This window comes from Dermacentor albipictus, chromosome 8 (assembly GCF_038994185.2).
Source record: "Dermacentor albipictus isolate Rhodes 1998 colony chromosome 8, USDA_Dalb.pri_finalv2, whole genome shotgun sequence".
NCBI lineage: Eukaryota > Metazoa > Arthropoda > Arachnida > Ixodida > Ixodidae > Dermacentor > Dermacentor albipictus.
The window spans coordinates 15,565,400-15,581,301 of record NC_091828.1 but is presented as its reverse complement, the minus strand read 5'-3'; the positions used below and the strand labels follow the sequence as shown (position 1 = coordinate 15,581,301).

Below are 15,902 nucleotides of genomic sequence, written 5' to 3'. Positions count from 1 at the left end.
GGCGGTAACAGACAGAGTAAAAGAATTTACCCAAGCACAATGACATTATCTCATAATCCAGTGTAATTGTACTGAATGGGCTCAGAATTTCACAATTTTCATTCACATCCAGCAGTAGTGCAACTCCTCCGCTACGACCAAAAGGTCTGTTAAGGTAGTATGTTCTATAATTTGCCATTTTCTAGACATTATCTGCGCTAGTGCTCCAGGTTTTACCCAACATTATCACGGAAAACTGAAATTGAAATTCCCTAAAGAACTCTTCTAGCGATTATGCTTTATTTTTCCCTGATCGTGCATTCATATGTACCGCTTTAATGGATGCGGATGAAAAAGACGAAGCAATGCAGTTCAGGTCAGTCGGAAGGTGATACGGACACTATATCATTTTTTTTCTTTACATTCTGTGCTTACGCAGGGCTTATTTAAGATGGTCCATGTCGTTTGCTCCTTTGATATGAATGACATTCATTCATTCATCTTTGCGGACGAGGATCTTCCCATTCGTATGCCAGACAAAACGATAACCACTACCTTTTGCCCTTCCTTTCGCAGTGCGAAGCAAGTCTCTGTTATATCGAGTCATGTTTTCCTGGATAATGATGCACGGTTCACCATTTTCGGCTTTGTTCTTAGCTTTCAGCCATGAGTCTCTTGTCTGTTTGGTGAAACGTATGATTATTCTCGGCGTACTACCGTGTCGAGCGGGCAATCTGTGTATTGTGTGAATGTTTTCTGCTGTTAAGAGGGGGATTTCAAGCTTCGGGGCAATTGCGTTAAATAAGTGCAACTGCAATGCCGTGTATCTCCAAGTTAAGTTTCCTGCTTCAGTACTCAATGTCATTAACACCTTGTTGCAGCTATGTTTGCACTACTTGGGTCGTGTTGTCATTTGCTTCTAGTTCCGTTACTTTCTTCTTCAGGGCCTTGTGTCCTGGCGGGAAACATGTCTTTCAAATTCTTCAAACTTCTTTGACATATGTTGGACTGATTCTTTCATTTTTGCCACTTTTTTGTTAATTCTGGCAAATTATCAAGTTTCTCGAGGATAGTGGCAAGAGCATGCCTGACATCGAGATCAGAACTGTTTCCTTCTTTGCTACTTGTGCGAGAAACATTTTCCGTGCACGTGAGACAGTGCCACGATTGCTTTTCAGTATTGTTTTTGCTTTAAATGATTTCTCTGTCACGCCCGCACATTTACCGAAACGATATGCGTATTGACACTCCATGCATGTCACTCTCGGCCCATCGTCACAAACAGGTGACTTACAGTACGAACACACTCTAGACACTTGGTTTTCGTGATCGGACATTTCAGCAAAATGGCACCAAGTACGTTTCGACTAGCAATCAATAACAGCAGATGAGGCAGCAGCGGCAGTGGCATTTGGCACAATCCATTTCAACTTTAAGTTACGTTGCACTAACCTACAACAGGAGCAGTTTCGCCGTTAATGATGTAGACATGTTGCTGCCGCCGCTGCCAAGTAGCTGAACGATCCAAGTGCTCCAATCGTTTTATCTTGCACTGGCTCACAGTCAGCGCCTGTGCAGATTGTCTCAGGGCTGACGGTAGTGCGCTGACAGTAGATTGCGCAGACGGTAGCATGCCTGGCATTCGATGACCAAGCTTGGTGGTGGTGGCTTCAAAATGGCGTAGGTTCCCAGCAGCAGAACTGTCGTTTTTCCAGGTTCCCGGCCGCAGGAGTGCTCGGGAAGGTGAAGTACGATCTGCAACAGGAGCAGTTTCGCCGTTGACAATGTAGACACGCTGCTGCCGCCGCTGCGAAGTACATGGATTTGTCTGATATTCGTACTTGTGGATTCAGACGTTCTTGTGGCTTTTTATATTACGCTATATCAATCTTATTGGAGTAAGTTTCAGCGCAATCTGTACTCTTCGAAGTGCAGAAGATGCCGCGAACATGCACAATTGCTATTAATCGCAACGATTGAGCTTGTCCAGGTGGCCAAATTGAAATGCGCCAACCGTCTCAAGGCACTGGCATGCCCACAATAAATTCATAAGGGCGTTTCATTCGCTTGCCGATGCATGCGTCTGTCGCTTAGTCATTTCAATATCAGGCTTCTGTGCTAGAGTTCTTGTGTTCGAATCATGCCTCCAGACAATTTTAATGATGTTCATTTAATTATTCATTATGCAGTACATTGTTAAAAATGACGATTTTATAAAGTCTCAGCCATTTGAAGCCAAAAGGACAAAGTTTAGGCAAATCCATGTACTTCCTCTAATTCCCATGCTGGTACAACCGCTCTCATTGCAGCTCCCGTAGACACTAGCGCCAGAGTTCCCTCTAGTAATTATTGTAATGAAACTATGGTTTGTGCGACGAAAAGTAGAAACACTACGTGTTGACCGATACGTAAGCAATAAGCTGGTACGGTTTATGCGGATACAAAACACATTATGTTCAGTAGCCGCTGAGTCGGGGATTTGACTTTACTACTTTTAAAACGAAATTACTGTTTAAGCGGGTACGGTTTAACGAGGTTTTACTGTATTTGGTTGTTTGCTTCAATAACTTTGTGTATTCTGATGTCTGTCACCCCTATGTTGCCACAACGTATTAATTACTATATTGTTGAATTACTGATAGGAGGTCCCCCCTACAGTTTTTGTAACTACAGGGCCTCCTTCTGTACTAATGATCATTGATGGAATGATAAAAGAATAAGTGCTAACAGATTAAAATTTGTCACTGGCAGAGGTGGTGATCGCTCGGGCTACAAGCAATCGCGGAACGCTTGCTGCTATGTTCGTATGAGTGGCTCATCAGTGATCAGTCCCAAGATGAGGCGTACGGGTTAGATTGATGGCTGTTGAAGTGGTGTTAACTTCATCACCGCATTAGCATCTAACACGATTGTGTGCCTACTGGTGGCTCATCGGCCCGATCTCCTCACTTGATTTCACAAATAATTGCTGTTTCCTCTGTCCATGTTGCTAACCTTGTACCGAAAGAGGTGGCCCCGGCTGACGTGGTGCCATTTTGTGAATTGGGGCATTTGAGGGCTTTGTGTGTGATAACCTCATCGAGCCAATGTCAAGGAGTGCGCTCGCAGTGCCAAGCTTTTTGTGTCAGGTGTGGCAACCCGTTCAAGGTCAGCTCAGTGCTCCTTTGGCGCTGAAAAAAAAAAAAAAGTGAGGCGCTCGCTTGCATGGCATTAAGCACAAGGGGCTCCGCGGTGTGCACAACATGTGGCACTGTGTAGGTCTCTACATCGAATAGTAGATGTATTCGATTCCCAAATCAAATTATTAACACTTTGACTATTTGATTCGATTTGGTGATATTAGAGTATTAGCACACCCCTATATTTAACCATTCGGATTTTTGCTGTTGCCCGAGCAATAGGTTGAAAAACTTTGCATTCTTTGTGGCCACGTGACACAAATATTCGTCACCAAGGTGAGCTGTAAAGCTCCTTTCCTTACGCGCATCGGCAGCATCGTTCTGCATATCGGTTTTTGTCACATGTGAAGTACAGGCTTCAAACTTGTGTAAGATGTACAACGTACTTAATGACAGGATTCTGTCAGACCCTCAACTTCAATGATAAGGTTTACATTTGAGACTTCTGCAATCTCTGGAATGTGGATAGGTTGTCATGTGGCACTTTTAAGAATGCTGTGGGCTTTCTTTTTCCTTTGGAAAAGAAGAACCTCACAAAACCTAGCTTGCTTTAAGTGCTGTTACTGGTAATTTCTGATTATCTCTTTCAACTTTGCATTGACACCTTAATGGGTAAGTAAGTTAACGATAGGTCAACTAAATAAATAGAAATGTATGCCCAATGAAAGTATGACCATGACTAGCATGAGCAGCTGGCTTGAACTTACGCCACCTAATGCCATCTGAATAAAGGCCTTCGTTATTTTATAATTTGTGGTCACATTTTGTTGAGAAATGGGGAGCTCTTCTGAACACGAGAGGCACTAAAGGAAGGGCTCACATGCACTTGAATATGACAGGTGTGCGCCTGTACCTGACGACCATCTCGCATGGGGGACCTGAGGCTCGGCCTTCAACCCTGGCGCTGCTGCACGTTCGTCTGCCACCGGGCTTTACCTCGCACGCACCTCCACAGCGGGTACGTGCCGTTCGCACTGCACTCTGCCACCGGGGAACTACCGTGCTGGTGGCTGCCCATAGCGAGGACAAGGACGTCTTCTGGACCCTGGCTGCCGATGCCTACCCGTTCCAGCCGTGCTTCATGGAGTCGTCCACGTTTGGACCAGTAGATGCTGGTGTCTGCTGCCTGGCCAGCGTGAGTTCCCAGCATGCCCCGCAGCCGCAGTGCACCATTGGTATGGCTGGCGGTGTGGTCATACCCTCCGACCCTCCGGTGGTGGTCACACAGCACATGGAAGGACCTCACAAGTTTGTGCTGCTCTCACGCACTAGCTGCAGTGTGTACGAGAAGCCTCGGCCTGTGGACACACTGCGTGGCTTCCTGCAGAACCCTGCCACATCTGAAGATGCCGTGCGGGCCTTCTTCTCGCTGCATGGCGAGGTCCAGGCAAGTGCCATCTGCCTCGTCCTCGCCTGCAACCCTGCAGACGTGCAGCTGGCTGAGCGGGCCACCCAGGCGTTGTTGCGCTACGGCGGGGAAGCCAAGCTGGTGGAACAGCAGCCGCCGCCGGCCTCGTCGTTCCTCGCTTCCCCGGTGTGGGCCAGCACCCCGCTGCACGGAAGCCAGGGACGGCCACTCAGCAGCTTTGGCTCGCCTCTAGGCATTCAACCGACTCGGCCACTTGGCTGGAGGCCAACGGGGCCGCCGCTGTCGACGCCAATCGTGCCGCAGCAGTCCACCGCCGAGGTGGTGTTCTCTGGCCGTCACGATGGCTGCTACGTCTACTTTTCACGTCTTGTGCGGCCACTGTGGACGCTCAACCTGGTTTCACCGGCGAAGGACTGCGGTGCAGGGAACCTGGCCGATGTGTTTGCTAGCAGCATTGCGGGGCAAGATGTGGAAAACTATCTGCAAGCTATCATCTCCTTCAAGCGCTTCCTGGCAAAGCTAGTGGGCTCATCCACCGAGACCTCCTTTGCAGATGTGGCGGCCATCTCCCGGTCGCGTCTCAACACAGACACCTCGCTGCACCTCCGAGACCAGATACCCAGGAAAGCGCAGGTGAGGGTCGCAGAATCAGAAGCACACTGTGACTTTTACATTACAAAAAGCAAGAGAAAACAAGCATAACAAAAACACAGGTGTTACATGATGCACTTTCACCATGTTGCAAGAAAATCAATTTCATTCCCGGAAAGTTTCAAAGAAGGAGTGCTTGTGCAATCAGTTTTGGTACAACCAGTCTCAAAGACGTCCATTATTCCTCTGTTGCACTGTCAAGCATCAGTGTGATGCTTGACAGTGCAATAAGGCTGATAAGGCAACTGATCATGGGTGTCAGGTGGTATTTTATGACGGGAAGCTCGCCCCTGATATATGTTCGTACCTATAGACAAATGCATGTTGACATGGCGTGAGATCACGCGCAGACTAAGGTCAGTGTGTGGGAAGTGGAGCTTGCAGGCAATCAGCCAGCAGCTACCGCAAACACATATAGCAAAAGTTGGTAGGTGCGTGTATAGTAGGGATGTGGAAAGCTTGTGTGTGAGCAACGATCTGAACTGATGAACTTACGGAACAGTGTTTAAACTGACAGCGTTGCAGAGTCACGACGACGGGCGAACACGAATCACACAGCACAATTCAAAAAGAAGCACACATGCTGGAAGTACGAAACCCGCTCTTGCAACGGGTTCCTGCCATATGTTTCCAACCATTACAAGAATGTAAAATGAGCCATCGTGGCCACAGTGCTTTGGCTGCCCTAAACAAGTCGTGTCATCACGTAATGGAAGAGAGGTTCACGCACCAGGTAACCAGGCTCAACAACGCTGGCTATCCCAAAGGTCTGCTTACAGCAGTCGTCGAAGGGTTGCTAAAGAATACGACACTTTTGAGTAGCAAGGTTCAACAAGAATCAAATGTTCTACGGAAAAGGAAGAAGGTCGCCGTTGTGCCTTATGTACACGGCCTAACCCACAAGCTAAAGAAGATAGCCGGAAAGGAAGCCATCACAGTTGTATGCTCAGCACAAAACAAGGCATATTCAATGTGCGCACAAGTCAATTATGGCCTGCAAAATAAGCAATGCACAAGAAATCACAAGAAGAAGCACACTACCTGCAAAACAGGGGTGATATATGACACAGTCAACGACCGGTTTTTCGGACCCTCTAGGGAACGTAAAAACGTCCGAAAATTCAGGCAGTCCGAAAAAATGAATGCATGCAAAAAACGCACCTTTTTTCTTTTTTTCTCAGATCTAAAGGTAAAGGGCGAAGTACCAATCTTCCGAAACCCTGCCAAAGCATCAATGAACGTGCTATAAAAAGAGGCGTTCAAAAACTCTGTATGCAGCCGACTGCCAGATTATTATGTACATGTGTATCATCGGGCGGCTGGTGTTATTGCTGCATTGGCTTAAAGAACTTGTTGATTGTTGTTTGGACGGCGTTCCGGTTGCATGCGATCATATTCGCCTCGATCTGAGCAAGGGTCATGTCAGCACGGTACACCGATGAACGAGTCAACAGTGCACGCGTCAACTCGGCGCTTTTAGTCGGCGCAGGCACTGGCTCCTCATTTTCAACATCGGAGTCTTCTGAATCCCTCACAACCTGATGGACTTTTTCCTCGTCAGTCAGTTCTGCGCAGAAGTCGAGTTTGTTGTCAGCGTCAACAAACTGTTCGAAAGTTATTTCCGTGGGTATGGAAACCCCAGCAGAGTGGAGGTCGTTGATCACGTCGTCCATTGACGCCGAACTCCTTGCTCACGCCAGCCTGGGATCGGCCGCTCACGACTTGCTTAATAATGGCAGCTTTCTTCTCCATCGTTAACCGACGGTACTGCTTTCCGCGCTTCGATGCCATCGGCGAGGACGACGTAGACGTAGTGGGGGCCATCGAAGGCAAGCGAAATCCTCAAGTTGCGAACAGTGGAGCTCGCTGACGAGCGTCGAAGCACCTAGGCCTAGCGTCGCAGTGCACACTTGAACAGCACAACCACACACCACGTTAACCAAAACGCAGCTGGCGTAAACAAACGAAATGGCGCCGCTCCGGAAACTTTGCCGGAGGCGGAAGTGCGCCGATAAACATAGCCAGCGTGGCCAGACCAAATCGGTGTGTGACGGCTAGATTCGGCTAGTTGTGGTTCGAAGCGGTGATATGCTTCGGCTGCAAGTCGATTTCCTTCGCAAGGGCGCTGTGCGTGGAGCCAAAGGGCCTTCTGTTGCGTCAAAAAGTCTGGAAAATTGGACGGTGGGGGGTTCGAGCGTCCGAAACTTCAGATGTCCTTATACATTGATTCTATGGGGCTCGTGGCAGTGCCGCGAAGACGTCCGAAATATCAGGCATGTCCAAAAATTTGGGCGCCTGAAAATTCAGTCGTTGACTGTATATCTTTATTATGTGGCCGACGATATATAGGACAAAAGTGTGTCAATGACAGGACACAAGAGCATGCAGCATCTCTGGAAGGAATCTCCGCTGGGCATGTTGCTTTTCATTATCGCCAGCACCAGTATACTGTTCGATTCCACGACATGAAAGTTTTAGGAAAAAGTAAAGACAAGCTGATGCGCGAAATTTTAGAAGCCGTGGCAATTGAAAGAAGCGGGAAATCTTGCATCAGTACACCATCAATACTACTAACAGAAAAAAAAAAGGGCTACTTGAGCAAAGATGATATTTCAACCTCAGGAATCGGATAATTGGCGTGACACAAAAAAGAAGCATTGGCTGTCTTGTGCTATAAGAAGTGCAGGAAATCAATAATAAACATTCAGTTGCTAGTCCAGCGTGTGTTGTCGTCTCTTCCTGTCCGTGTCAGAACATTCTGCTGGAAACCAATTGTGCTATGTGCAACCAGCGAGCTCAGGCAAACACTATTCTAACGAATCACACTTGCAGCCTTGGCCGAGATATCCCTGGTGGAGTTGTAAAAAAAACAAATTTGTTTTATTGTCAAAATTCGTTTAACCAGCCTGCGGAATAATTCAGGCATTTTTGCGACCCTGTCCGTGTCCGAAAAAAGTTGGTCGGCGACTGTATTTACTTTCTGCACACAAACTGGAGAGCCAAAATGCGACAATGTGTAGGCGTTCGACGCGGACTACATGCGGCTGACAAGGGGCTGGAGCAAAAGGCTTCTCTGTCGCCTAGCCAACAATGTCCGTGCGCCCGCTTAGCCAGCAATCTTTTTCCCTTTCATTTCTGGTTTGTTCGCTCACTCCTCCTCATTGGCCTCATCTTCTGGACGAGGGAATAGCGACAATTTGATTTCCGGCGACCACATTATAACCAATATTTAGTCTCGTGCGACTGCGCTATAAGCGGTAAGCATATGCATTATGTCGTGTGTTGTTAGGAATGGCCGTACGGGGTGGCAGCGTGCCAGCTTTCAGCCCGCTGCATGTGTTCCAAGCCCACCAGACGGGGCGCCCTTCTGAGAACTGCGAATGACCGGCAGCCACGTGGCGCGCAGTCAGCTCAGGAATGTGGTACTCCGCCACGCCACCCGGGACGGAGCACAGTTCTACGAAGCCCTCGGTCGTCGACACCGAGAGCTATGCGGCACCGCGAGCTATGCGGCACTGAGAGTTCTACGAAGCCCTCTGACGTCGGCTCCGGAGCCTTTGTGTGTGTGGGCCGTACTGCGGGGCGGCGGCAAGTTTACAATGATTGGACGAACGTTTCCGACCACTCGGACTTCGTCCATGCCGAACGATGACGTCGAACTATGACGCCAAGCGGAGAGCTTATAAGCAGCGTTTGCCGGCTGCTAGAGTGTGCTCGTGTCGTGCTCGTCGTCGGGAGCTGAGTGCTCGTAAGCTGTTTGCTGTATGTTAGTCTTGCGGGCTCCATATGGGAGTCACGCTAGACTGCCAATGTATCTTGCTTAAAATGTAAAATATGTAAATAAATCCTGTTCACCGAGTTCCTCTCTACGACCTTCGGCTCCTTCAAATGGGGGCAGCGGCGAGATAGTCCGGCGACTCCTACATCTGGTTGACAGCGGTAGGATCGTCCGACAACTCTTACAGTGTGAAGATAGTTGGGAGTAAAAAAACACTGCATTATATTCGTTGCTGCGCTATAAGCGGCTGCATTATACAGTGAAACCTTGTTACTACGAACACCACATTAATAAACTTTTCATAAATCCCCTGCCGACTGCTTATAAATTAAATGTAAAAAGATTTCAGTACAATGCACTTAATACTGAGCTTTTTAGAATAACGAGCATTATCCAGTTTCCGTGTCATGTTAACAATGCCTCAGTACTACGAAATAATATTATAAAGGAGATTTATTGGGGTTCGTAGCGACCGCCGGTTCTAGGATGCACCGAGCAGTTTCCGAGCTCGAGCCTCTGCTGTGCGCTTGATGCTGCCGATGCTGCTGACTCTGTGTGCATGTTCGTTATCTTCCTTACAATGGCCCCGCGGAAATAAAGGAGCCATCCTGGTGACTTAATTTTCTGGAAGGACGGTAGAATGGTGATACGGCTTGAGACGCTGAACGTGAACGACTTCGCGGTTATGACGTCGCATGTCGGATGGTGGCATTAGTGGCTCAACCAGGTAATTAACGGGTGATGTTCTCTTGAGAACGCGGTATGGCCCGTCGTACTTCGGAAGGAGTTTTGAAGCGAGCCCAGGCGTGCAGTGTGGCACTAACAACCAGACGAGAGCGCCCGGGAAAAAAGTGGGAGTCGAGTTCTGGCCATCGTGAACGGCTTTTTGACGGTTCTGGTCTTCTGAGGTGAATCGGTGGGCCAGCTGGCGACATCCTTCGGAGTGTCTGGCGGTTTCCGAGATCGGCAGGCATTCGGATGGGTCCGGCAGGTAGGGCAGAATGATGTCGATTGTGTGTGAAGGATGACAGCCGTAAAGAAGGTAAAAGGGTGAGAACCCGGTAGTGGCCTGAGTCGCAGTGCTGTAGGCGTAGGTGACAAACAGAAGAACTAGGTCTCAATTAGAGTGATCAAGTGAGACATACATGACGAGCATGTCACCAAGAGTTCGATTAAAGCGTTATGTGGTACTGTTAGTCTGTGGGTGATAAGCAGTGCATTTACGATGAACAATAGCGCATTCAGCAAGCAGCTGTTCAATGACTTCGGATAAGAAGGCGCGGCCTCTGTCGCTTAAAAGTTCACGTGGACCTCCATGACGAAGGAGAAAACGGCGAAGTATGAAATTGGCGACTTCCTGCGCTGTAGCATTTGGTAGAGCAGCAGTCTCCGCATAACGGCTTAAGTGGTCTACCACAGTGATTATCCACCTGTTGCCGGTAGGAGTCAACGGAATTTGCCCGTAGAGATATATGCCCACGCAATCAAAGGGTCGGGATGGGCATTGTAAAGGCTGGAGTTCACCGGTAGAGTTGTGCGGTGGGGCTTTGCGGCGCTGGCAATCATGACAAGAGCGGCCAAACTTTCGAACGAAATTGTACATTTCCTGCCAGTAATAGTGATGTCGAAGCCTTTCGTATGTCTTGAAGACTCCCGCGTGGCCCCACTGAGGGTTGACGTGGAACGAGGAGCAGAGCTCTGACCGAAAGATTCTCGGAATGACGAGTAACCAGGTGCGTCCCTCTGGGGCATAGTTGCATTGATATAGTAGCTGGTCTCGAATCGCAAAATGAGAAACTTGGCGCCGAAGCGTACGTGACGCCGGAACGTTCGATGTATCCGAGAGAAGGTCGAGCAGAGATGCAGTCCAGGGATCATTATGCTGTGCAGCAGTGATAGTGTCAACGTCCAGAGAGGATAATGTGCACTCGCCGGAGGAGTCGTGACTGGCCTTCAGGGGACGCGGCGATCGGTATAGCGCATCAGCGTCGGAGTGCTTTCGCCCGGAATGGTAAACCACAGGGATGTCATATTCTTGGATACGCAATGTCCAGCGGGCAAGGCGGCCGGATGGATCTTTGAGCGTCGACAGCCAACATAGTGCATGGTGGTCGGTCACTACATCAAACGATCGGCCTTATAAATATGGGCAAAACTTGGCAAGTGCCCACACAATGGCCAAACACTCTTTTCTGTAATACTGTAATTGGCCTCCGCCTTGGTTAACATGTGACTCGCGTATGCAACGACGTATTCTGTGTGGCCAGGTTAACGCTGTGCCAACACAGCGCCAAGGCCTACACCGCTTGCATCAATATGGATTTCGGTTGGCGCTTGAGAGTCAAAATGGCGAAGAATGGGTGGCGTCGTGAGAAGATGGCGCAAGGTCATGAAGGCGTTGTCACACGCTGGAGACCAAGATGAGAGATCTCTAGTGCCACCAAGGAGCTGCGTGAGAGGCGACATAATTGACGCAAAGTTTCGAACGAATCGCCAGGAGAGCAGAGGCCGATAAAACTGCGTAGCTCTTTCATAATGGTAGGTTTTGGGAACGCAGTAACAGCGCGTAGCTTTTCGGGATCCGGGTGAATGCCCTCCTTTGACACGACATGGCCTAAAATTGTGAGCTGACAAACTGCAAATCGACACTTCTTCAGGTTAAGTTGCAACCCGGCGTTGGCCAAGCAAGTGAGTACGTGCTGGAGGCGGAGCAGGTGTGTTGCAAAATCAGGGGCGAACACCACAATGTCGTCAAGATAGCAAAGACAGATTTTCCATTTGAGGCCACATAGAACATTATCCATCATTCTTTAGAATGTAGCAGGTGCGTTCCAAAGTCCGAAAGGCATGACGGTGAATTCATACAAGCCGTCTGGTGTAACAAAGGCAGTTTTCAGGCGATCGGCCTCTGCCATCGAAACCTGCCAGTAGCCTGACCGCAAATCCAGCGAAGAAAAGAACTTGGCTCCCTGCAAACAGTCCAGAGCATCATCGATGTGTGGTAATGGGTAGACGTCCTTCAGCGTAATCTTGTTCCACCATCAAAAATCAACACAGAAGCGGATGGAACCATCTTTTTTTGTGACAAGGACCACGGGAGAGGCCCATGGGCTTTGGGAAGGTTGAATGACGCCTCGACAGAGCATGTCATCGTCCTGGTCTGCAATGACGCGACATTCTGTAGCAGACACGCGATATGGTCTTTGTCACAGCGGTGAGTTAGAGCCAGTGTCGATGTAATGCTCGTCCGTAGATGCACGGCCAAGGGATGTTTACGCAACGTTGAAAGAACGGCGGAAGTGCTGAAGGATTGCGAGAAGTTAAGATCGCTGCGAATGCATCAGATCTTCGACGATGAATGGGCTGGACACACCAGTCGATGTTGAGTCGGGTACGGAGAGGGCACTCAGTTCAGGGACGGCAGTAGAAGGCACTTCGTCAGTAGAAGGCACTTCGTCGAGGATGGAGACAGTTCGTGTTGAATCGACCGACTCGACGTAACCAAGGCATTCGTGGCGGAGCAGTGATGGTGGTGATGAAAGATGATAGTAAATGGGCATCGTGCTGACACCGGCGGCAAGGTCAAGAGCTGCAAATGGCAAAGGAAGCGCTTTTCGGGTAACAAAGTGATGAGAGGGCATGGAGAAGACCGTCCTGTCGAATATGGTACTACAGAAGACTGGTACAAATGCTTAAGAGCATGGGGGAATGCAGGTGTCTTCTTTCATGGCAATTTTAGCGGCAGGATGAGCATCAACGGAGGCCAGGTCACCAAGGTGGAAAAGTTCAATCTCAGCCCGAGCGCAATTGATGATGGCATTGTGGCGTGAGAGAAAATCCCATCCCAGAATAACAGCGTGGGAGCACGATCACCGAACTATGAATTCAATTGTGTACAAAACGTCCTGTATGGTCACACGGGCAGTACAAGCGGTAGGGCAAATGGGTTGAGCACTCGCCGTTCAAAGCGACAATCCAGACAGAGACGTCACTTTATGAAGCGAACGGAAACCTGCAGATTCTTAGATTTCTGTGTATCCTCCATGGCAACTGGGACAGTAAGGCTAGCAGAAGGGTTGAAATCTGGGCCAGTTGGTACATACTTGAATGAAAAAAACAGTCAAAAACGCAAAGGACAAGAGGAGAGGTTCACACCACAACGACTGGACTATGAACTGAGGTTTATTAGAATCAGTGTAGTCCCAGCAAGGCCAGCGGAGCATGCGCAACAGCATCATCGCTAATCACATAGCATGAAAAGACAAGAAACGCTTCTATCTTGACCGACCTAGAAATTCAAATTCTTTTTCAAGTAAGCGCACCGAAGTTGTACTAACGCAGTCATCACCTAATAAACTGATGTAGTACGCTTCCAAGATTTCTCGCTCTTCTTTGCCCTTGCCCCTACCAAGAATCGTTACATTGCTGAACAAATGGTAACAACCATACTCATTCCAATGGCGAGGCAAGTTCGCACCGTTATCTGACCCCAGGGAGGAGTGGTGCTCACGCAGGCGTTTATTAATACATTGACCAGTTTGGCCCATGTAAAATCTTTCGCACGTGAGAGGGAACTTATAGACAACCCCTGCAGCACATGCCGTAAAACGGTTTTCATGCTGCGTTGTGCAAACGTGCTTCCTTGCCCTGCCTCGAGAAATGCGCGAGCACAGACCCGAAAGCTTACTCGGGGCAGAAAACACAACACTTACTCCCTGCTTGGTGGCAACCTTCTTGATGTTGTGGCTCACTTTATGCACATACGGCATAACTTCAAGTTTCATACGTTCAGTTGCCCCACCATCTACCAGCTTCGTACGTTCCTTCTTTAGCCTCTGAAGCAGCGATTCAGCCACCGCTTTCAAAGGAGGCGGTGGGAACCCTGCGGCTCACCACGCTCACATCACTCCGTCACATCACCACACCGTCACGCCGACATCAGTCGCACAAACGAAAAACCTGGCCTACTCGCAGCGTTGTGCACAAAGAAACAAACAAATCAGCTGCTGGATTGTCTTGACATGGCATACTAAGCTGAGGCCGAACTGCTGTACCTACAAACCAGGCAGAAATGATGATGATGAGCAGGGATTTGCAGCAGCGCCACTTCGTGGGGCAGCAAGGAGGTTCCGTTCGAAACAAAAATGGCGTTCAGCAAGTCGAACCATGCAACGGTCAGAGTCGGTGCATGGTGCTCTCGATCGAGTTGGCTCAAGGGGTGTCCGAAAAATCAGACGAGAGGTTGCAAAGCGTCGAAACTTTCGGAAGTTGTTATACATTATGGTCTATGGGGAGAATGGCGGTGCCGCAAAGCAGACCGAATAATCGAGCATGTCCGAATTTTCGGAGTCCGGAAAATCAGTCGGCGACTGTACTCAGGATTCGTCTTTCATGCAGAATCGGATGTAGCGTACTGTCTCCACAAACCTTTCCATCGGGATGTCTCAGTTGAGAGTCATTATTGTAAAGCACAATTTCAAACCATGAAAATGAAAACAAGCGTGAACGCAACCAAACCGCGCAAACCAAAACAAGCGCGAGTGAGTTGACGCAAGCATATGACAGTATGAAACGAGAGGTCTGACTGAAACCACATACGACTACGAATCGAGTTGTCGGGCAGGTCCGCAAGAAACCAGTTTTCTCTGCGCATGTCACTGAAGGGGCCACTCTCATTGGTCTCCGGCGTCCAAGACAAGGAGTGACCGCATAGCACCTGGGCGGTTCCGAACCCATTTTACCCAATCACGCACAAGCTCGTTGCCCATGCAGCCCTTTCTGTGGATGCAAACTACAATTTCTTTGGGGAAAGTGTCGTTAAGATTCTCTTCAAACCTATGTAGGGACGTGGGGGGCAACTTTTGCCTGTCTGCGGCTATGCACAGCGTAAGAGTGCAATGTTCTGTCCCAGTTGTTCGCATGCCAACACTCGCCTTTCATTTCACCTGTGCATTTTTCAAAGCAGTGAGATTGCACGGCAGACTGATCAACGCTCGCTATCTCAAATTTTGTGCTCGTGGCGCTGACCATTGACATGCAACCAACACTAGCTTTGAAGTCCTTGTGCGATATGGCTTTTGCATGCACTAAGGCTTGCATCTTTGCGCACAACGTGTCTGTACACAATGCGTAGCTGTTTTTCGACATTCCAATAGCATGGAAAATGTGCTTTCCTTCCAGTTCAAGTTACTTGCATGTCTTGCCTTGGAAAATGCTCTGTTTGCAACTTCTGTTCCTCAATGTATCCTTTTGATTGCACCATCATCGAATGCACTTCTCGTGCACGTCTAATTTTCTGCCTGCCGCATGCTTGCCATGTTAACTCTTTCCCTACCTACCTGCATAGTGGGCATTGTTAGCCCACTATCGATGGTTTGAAATGCTGCTTTCGAGACTTTCCGCACTGCTGACGTACACACTGCACCATCAGACGTTGAGGAGAACTCTATTCTAAGCAGTTTGCTTGTTTCCCACTTGGCACTGATTTTTGAACATGCTCCGAAGTTTCACGTTTAAGGGACGCTAAAGGCAAATATTAAGTCAAGCTAAAGTGATAGATTAGTGCTTTGGAATTTCTAATGCCCCAACCACTGGCATGCGCCGGAAAGCTTCGGTGCGCGCCGAAGAGCCAAATGCGTCAAGGCGTTGGTCGGGAACTTGGCGAAGCGGAACGTCGCGCAGCGATTATGTCTACTGCCGGTGCTAGAAGTTTGCCGACGCGCGGCGAAGCTGCGCCGGCGTGCACCAATGAGAGGCTGCGACGAGTCGCAGGCATCAACCAATCGGAGGCTGCGGAGCCTCCGGCTGCTAGGCCTGTAATGGCCGATGATGTGAAGTGCGCCAACACCAACGATTGTCCGAGTGTTTTGGACGCACGACGCGCGCGACAGTGTTCCTGAAAGACAGTGTTGTAATAGTAGGCCGACAACGACACGACCGACCGACG

The 15,902-nt window shown here is 49.0% G+C and overlaps 1 protein-coding gene and 1 long non-coding RNA gene across 3 annotated transcripts in view; one reads left to right on the top strand and one right to left on the bottom strand.

Annotated features, from left to right (window-relative positions):
* Positions 1-15,902, top strand: part of Nup154 (nuclear pore complex protein Nup154) — a 265,616-nt gene that overhangs the window by 120,025 nt on the left and 129,689 nt on the right. Inside the window, exon 5 of one of the 2 annotated variants that reach the window (XM_065425126.2) lies at positions 3,998-4,293. In XM_065425126.2, the coding sequence (XP_065281198.2) occupies positions 3,998-4,293 (296 nt within the window). Of the gene's footprint in view, positions 1-3,997; positions 5,161-15,902 lie in introns of both variants that reach the window. The other variant, XM_065425125.2, reaches the window with a different exon arrangement.
* The window catches only part of LOC139048624 (uncharacterized), a 106,617-nt gene that overhangs the window by 20,267 nt on the left and 70,448 nt on the right, over positions 1-15,902 (bottom strand). The window lies entirely within an intron of this gene.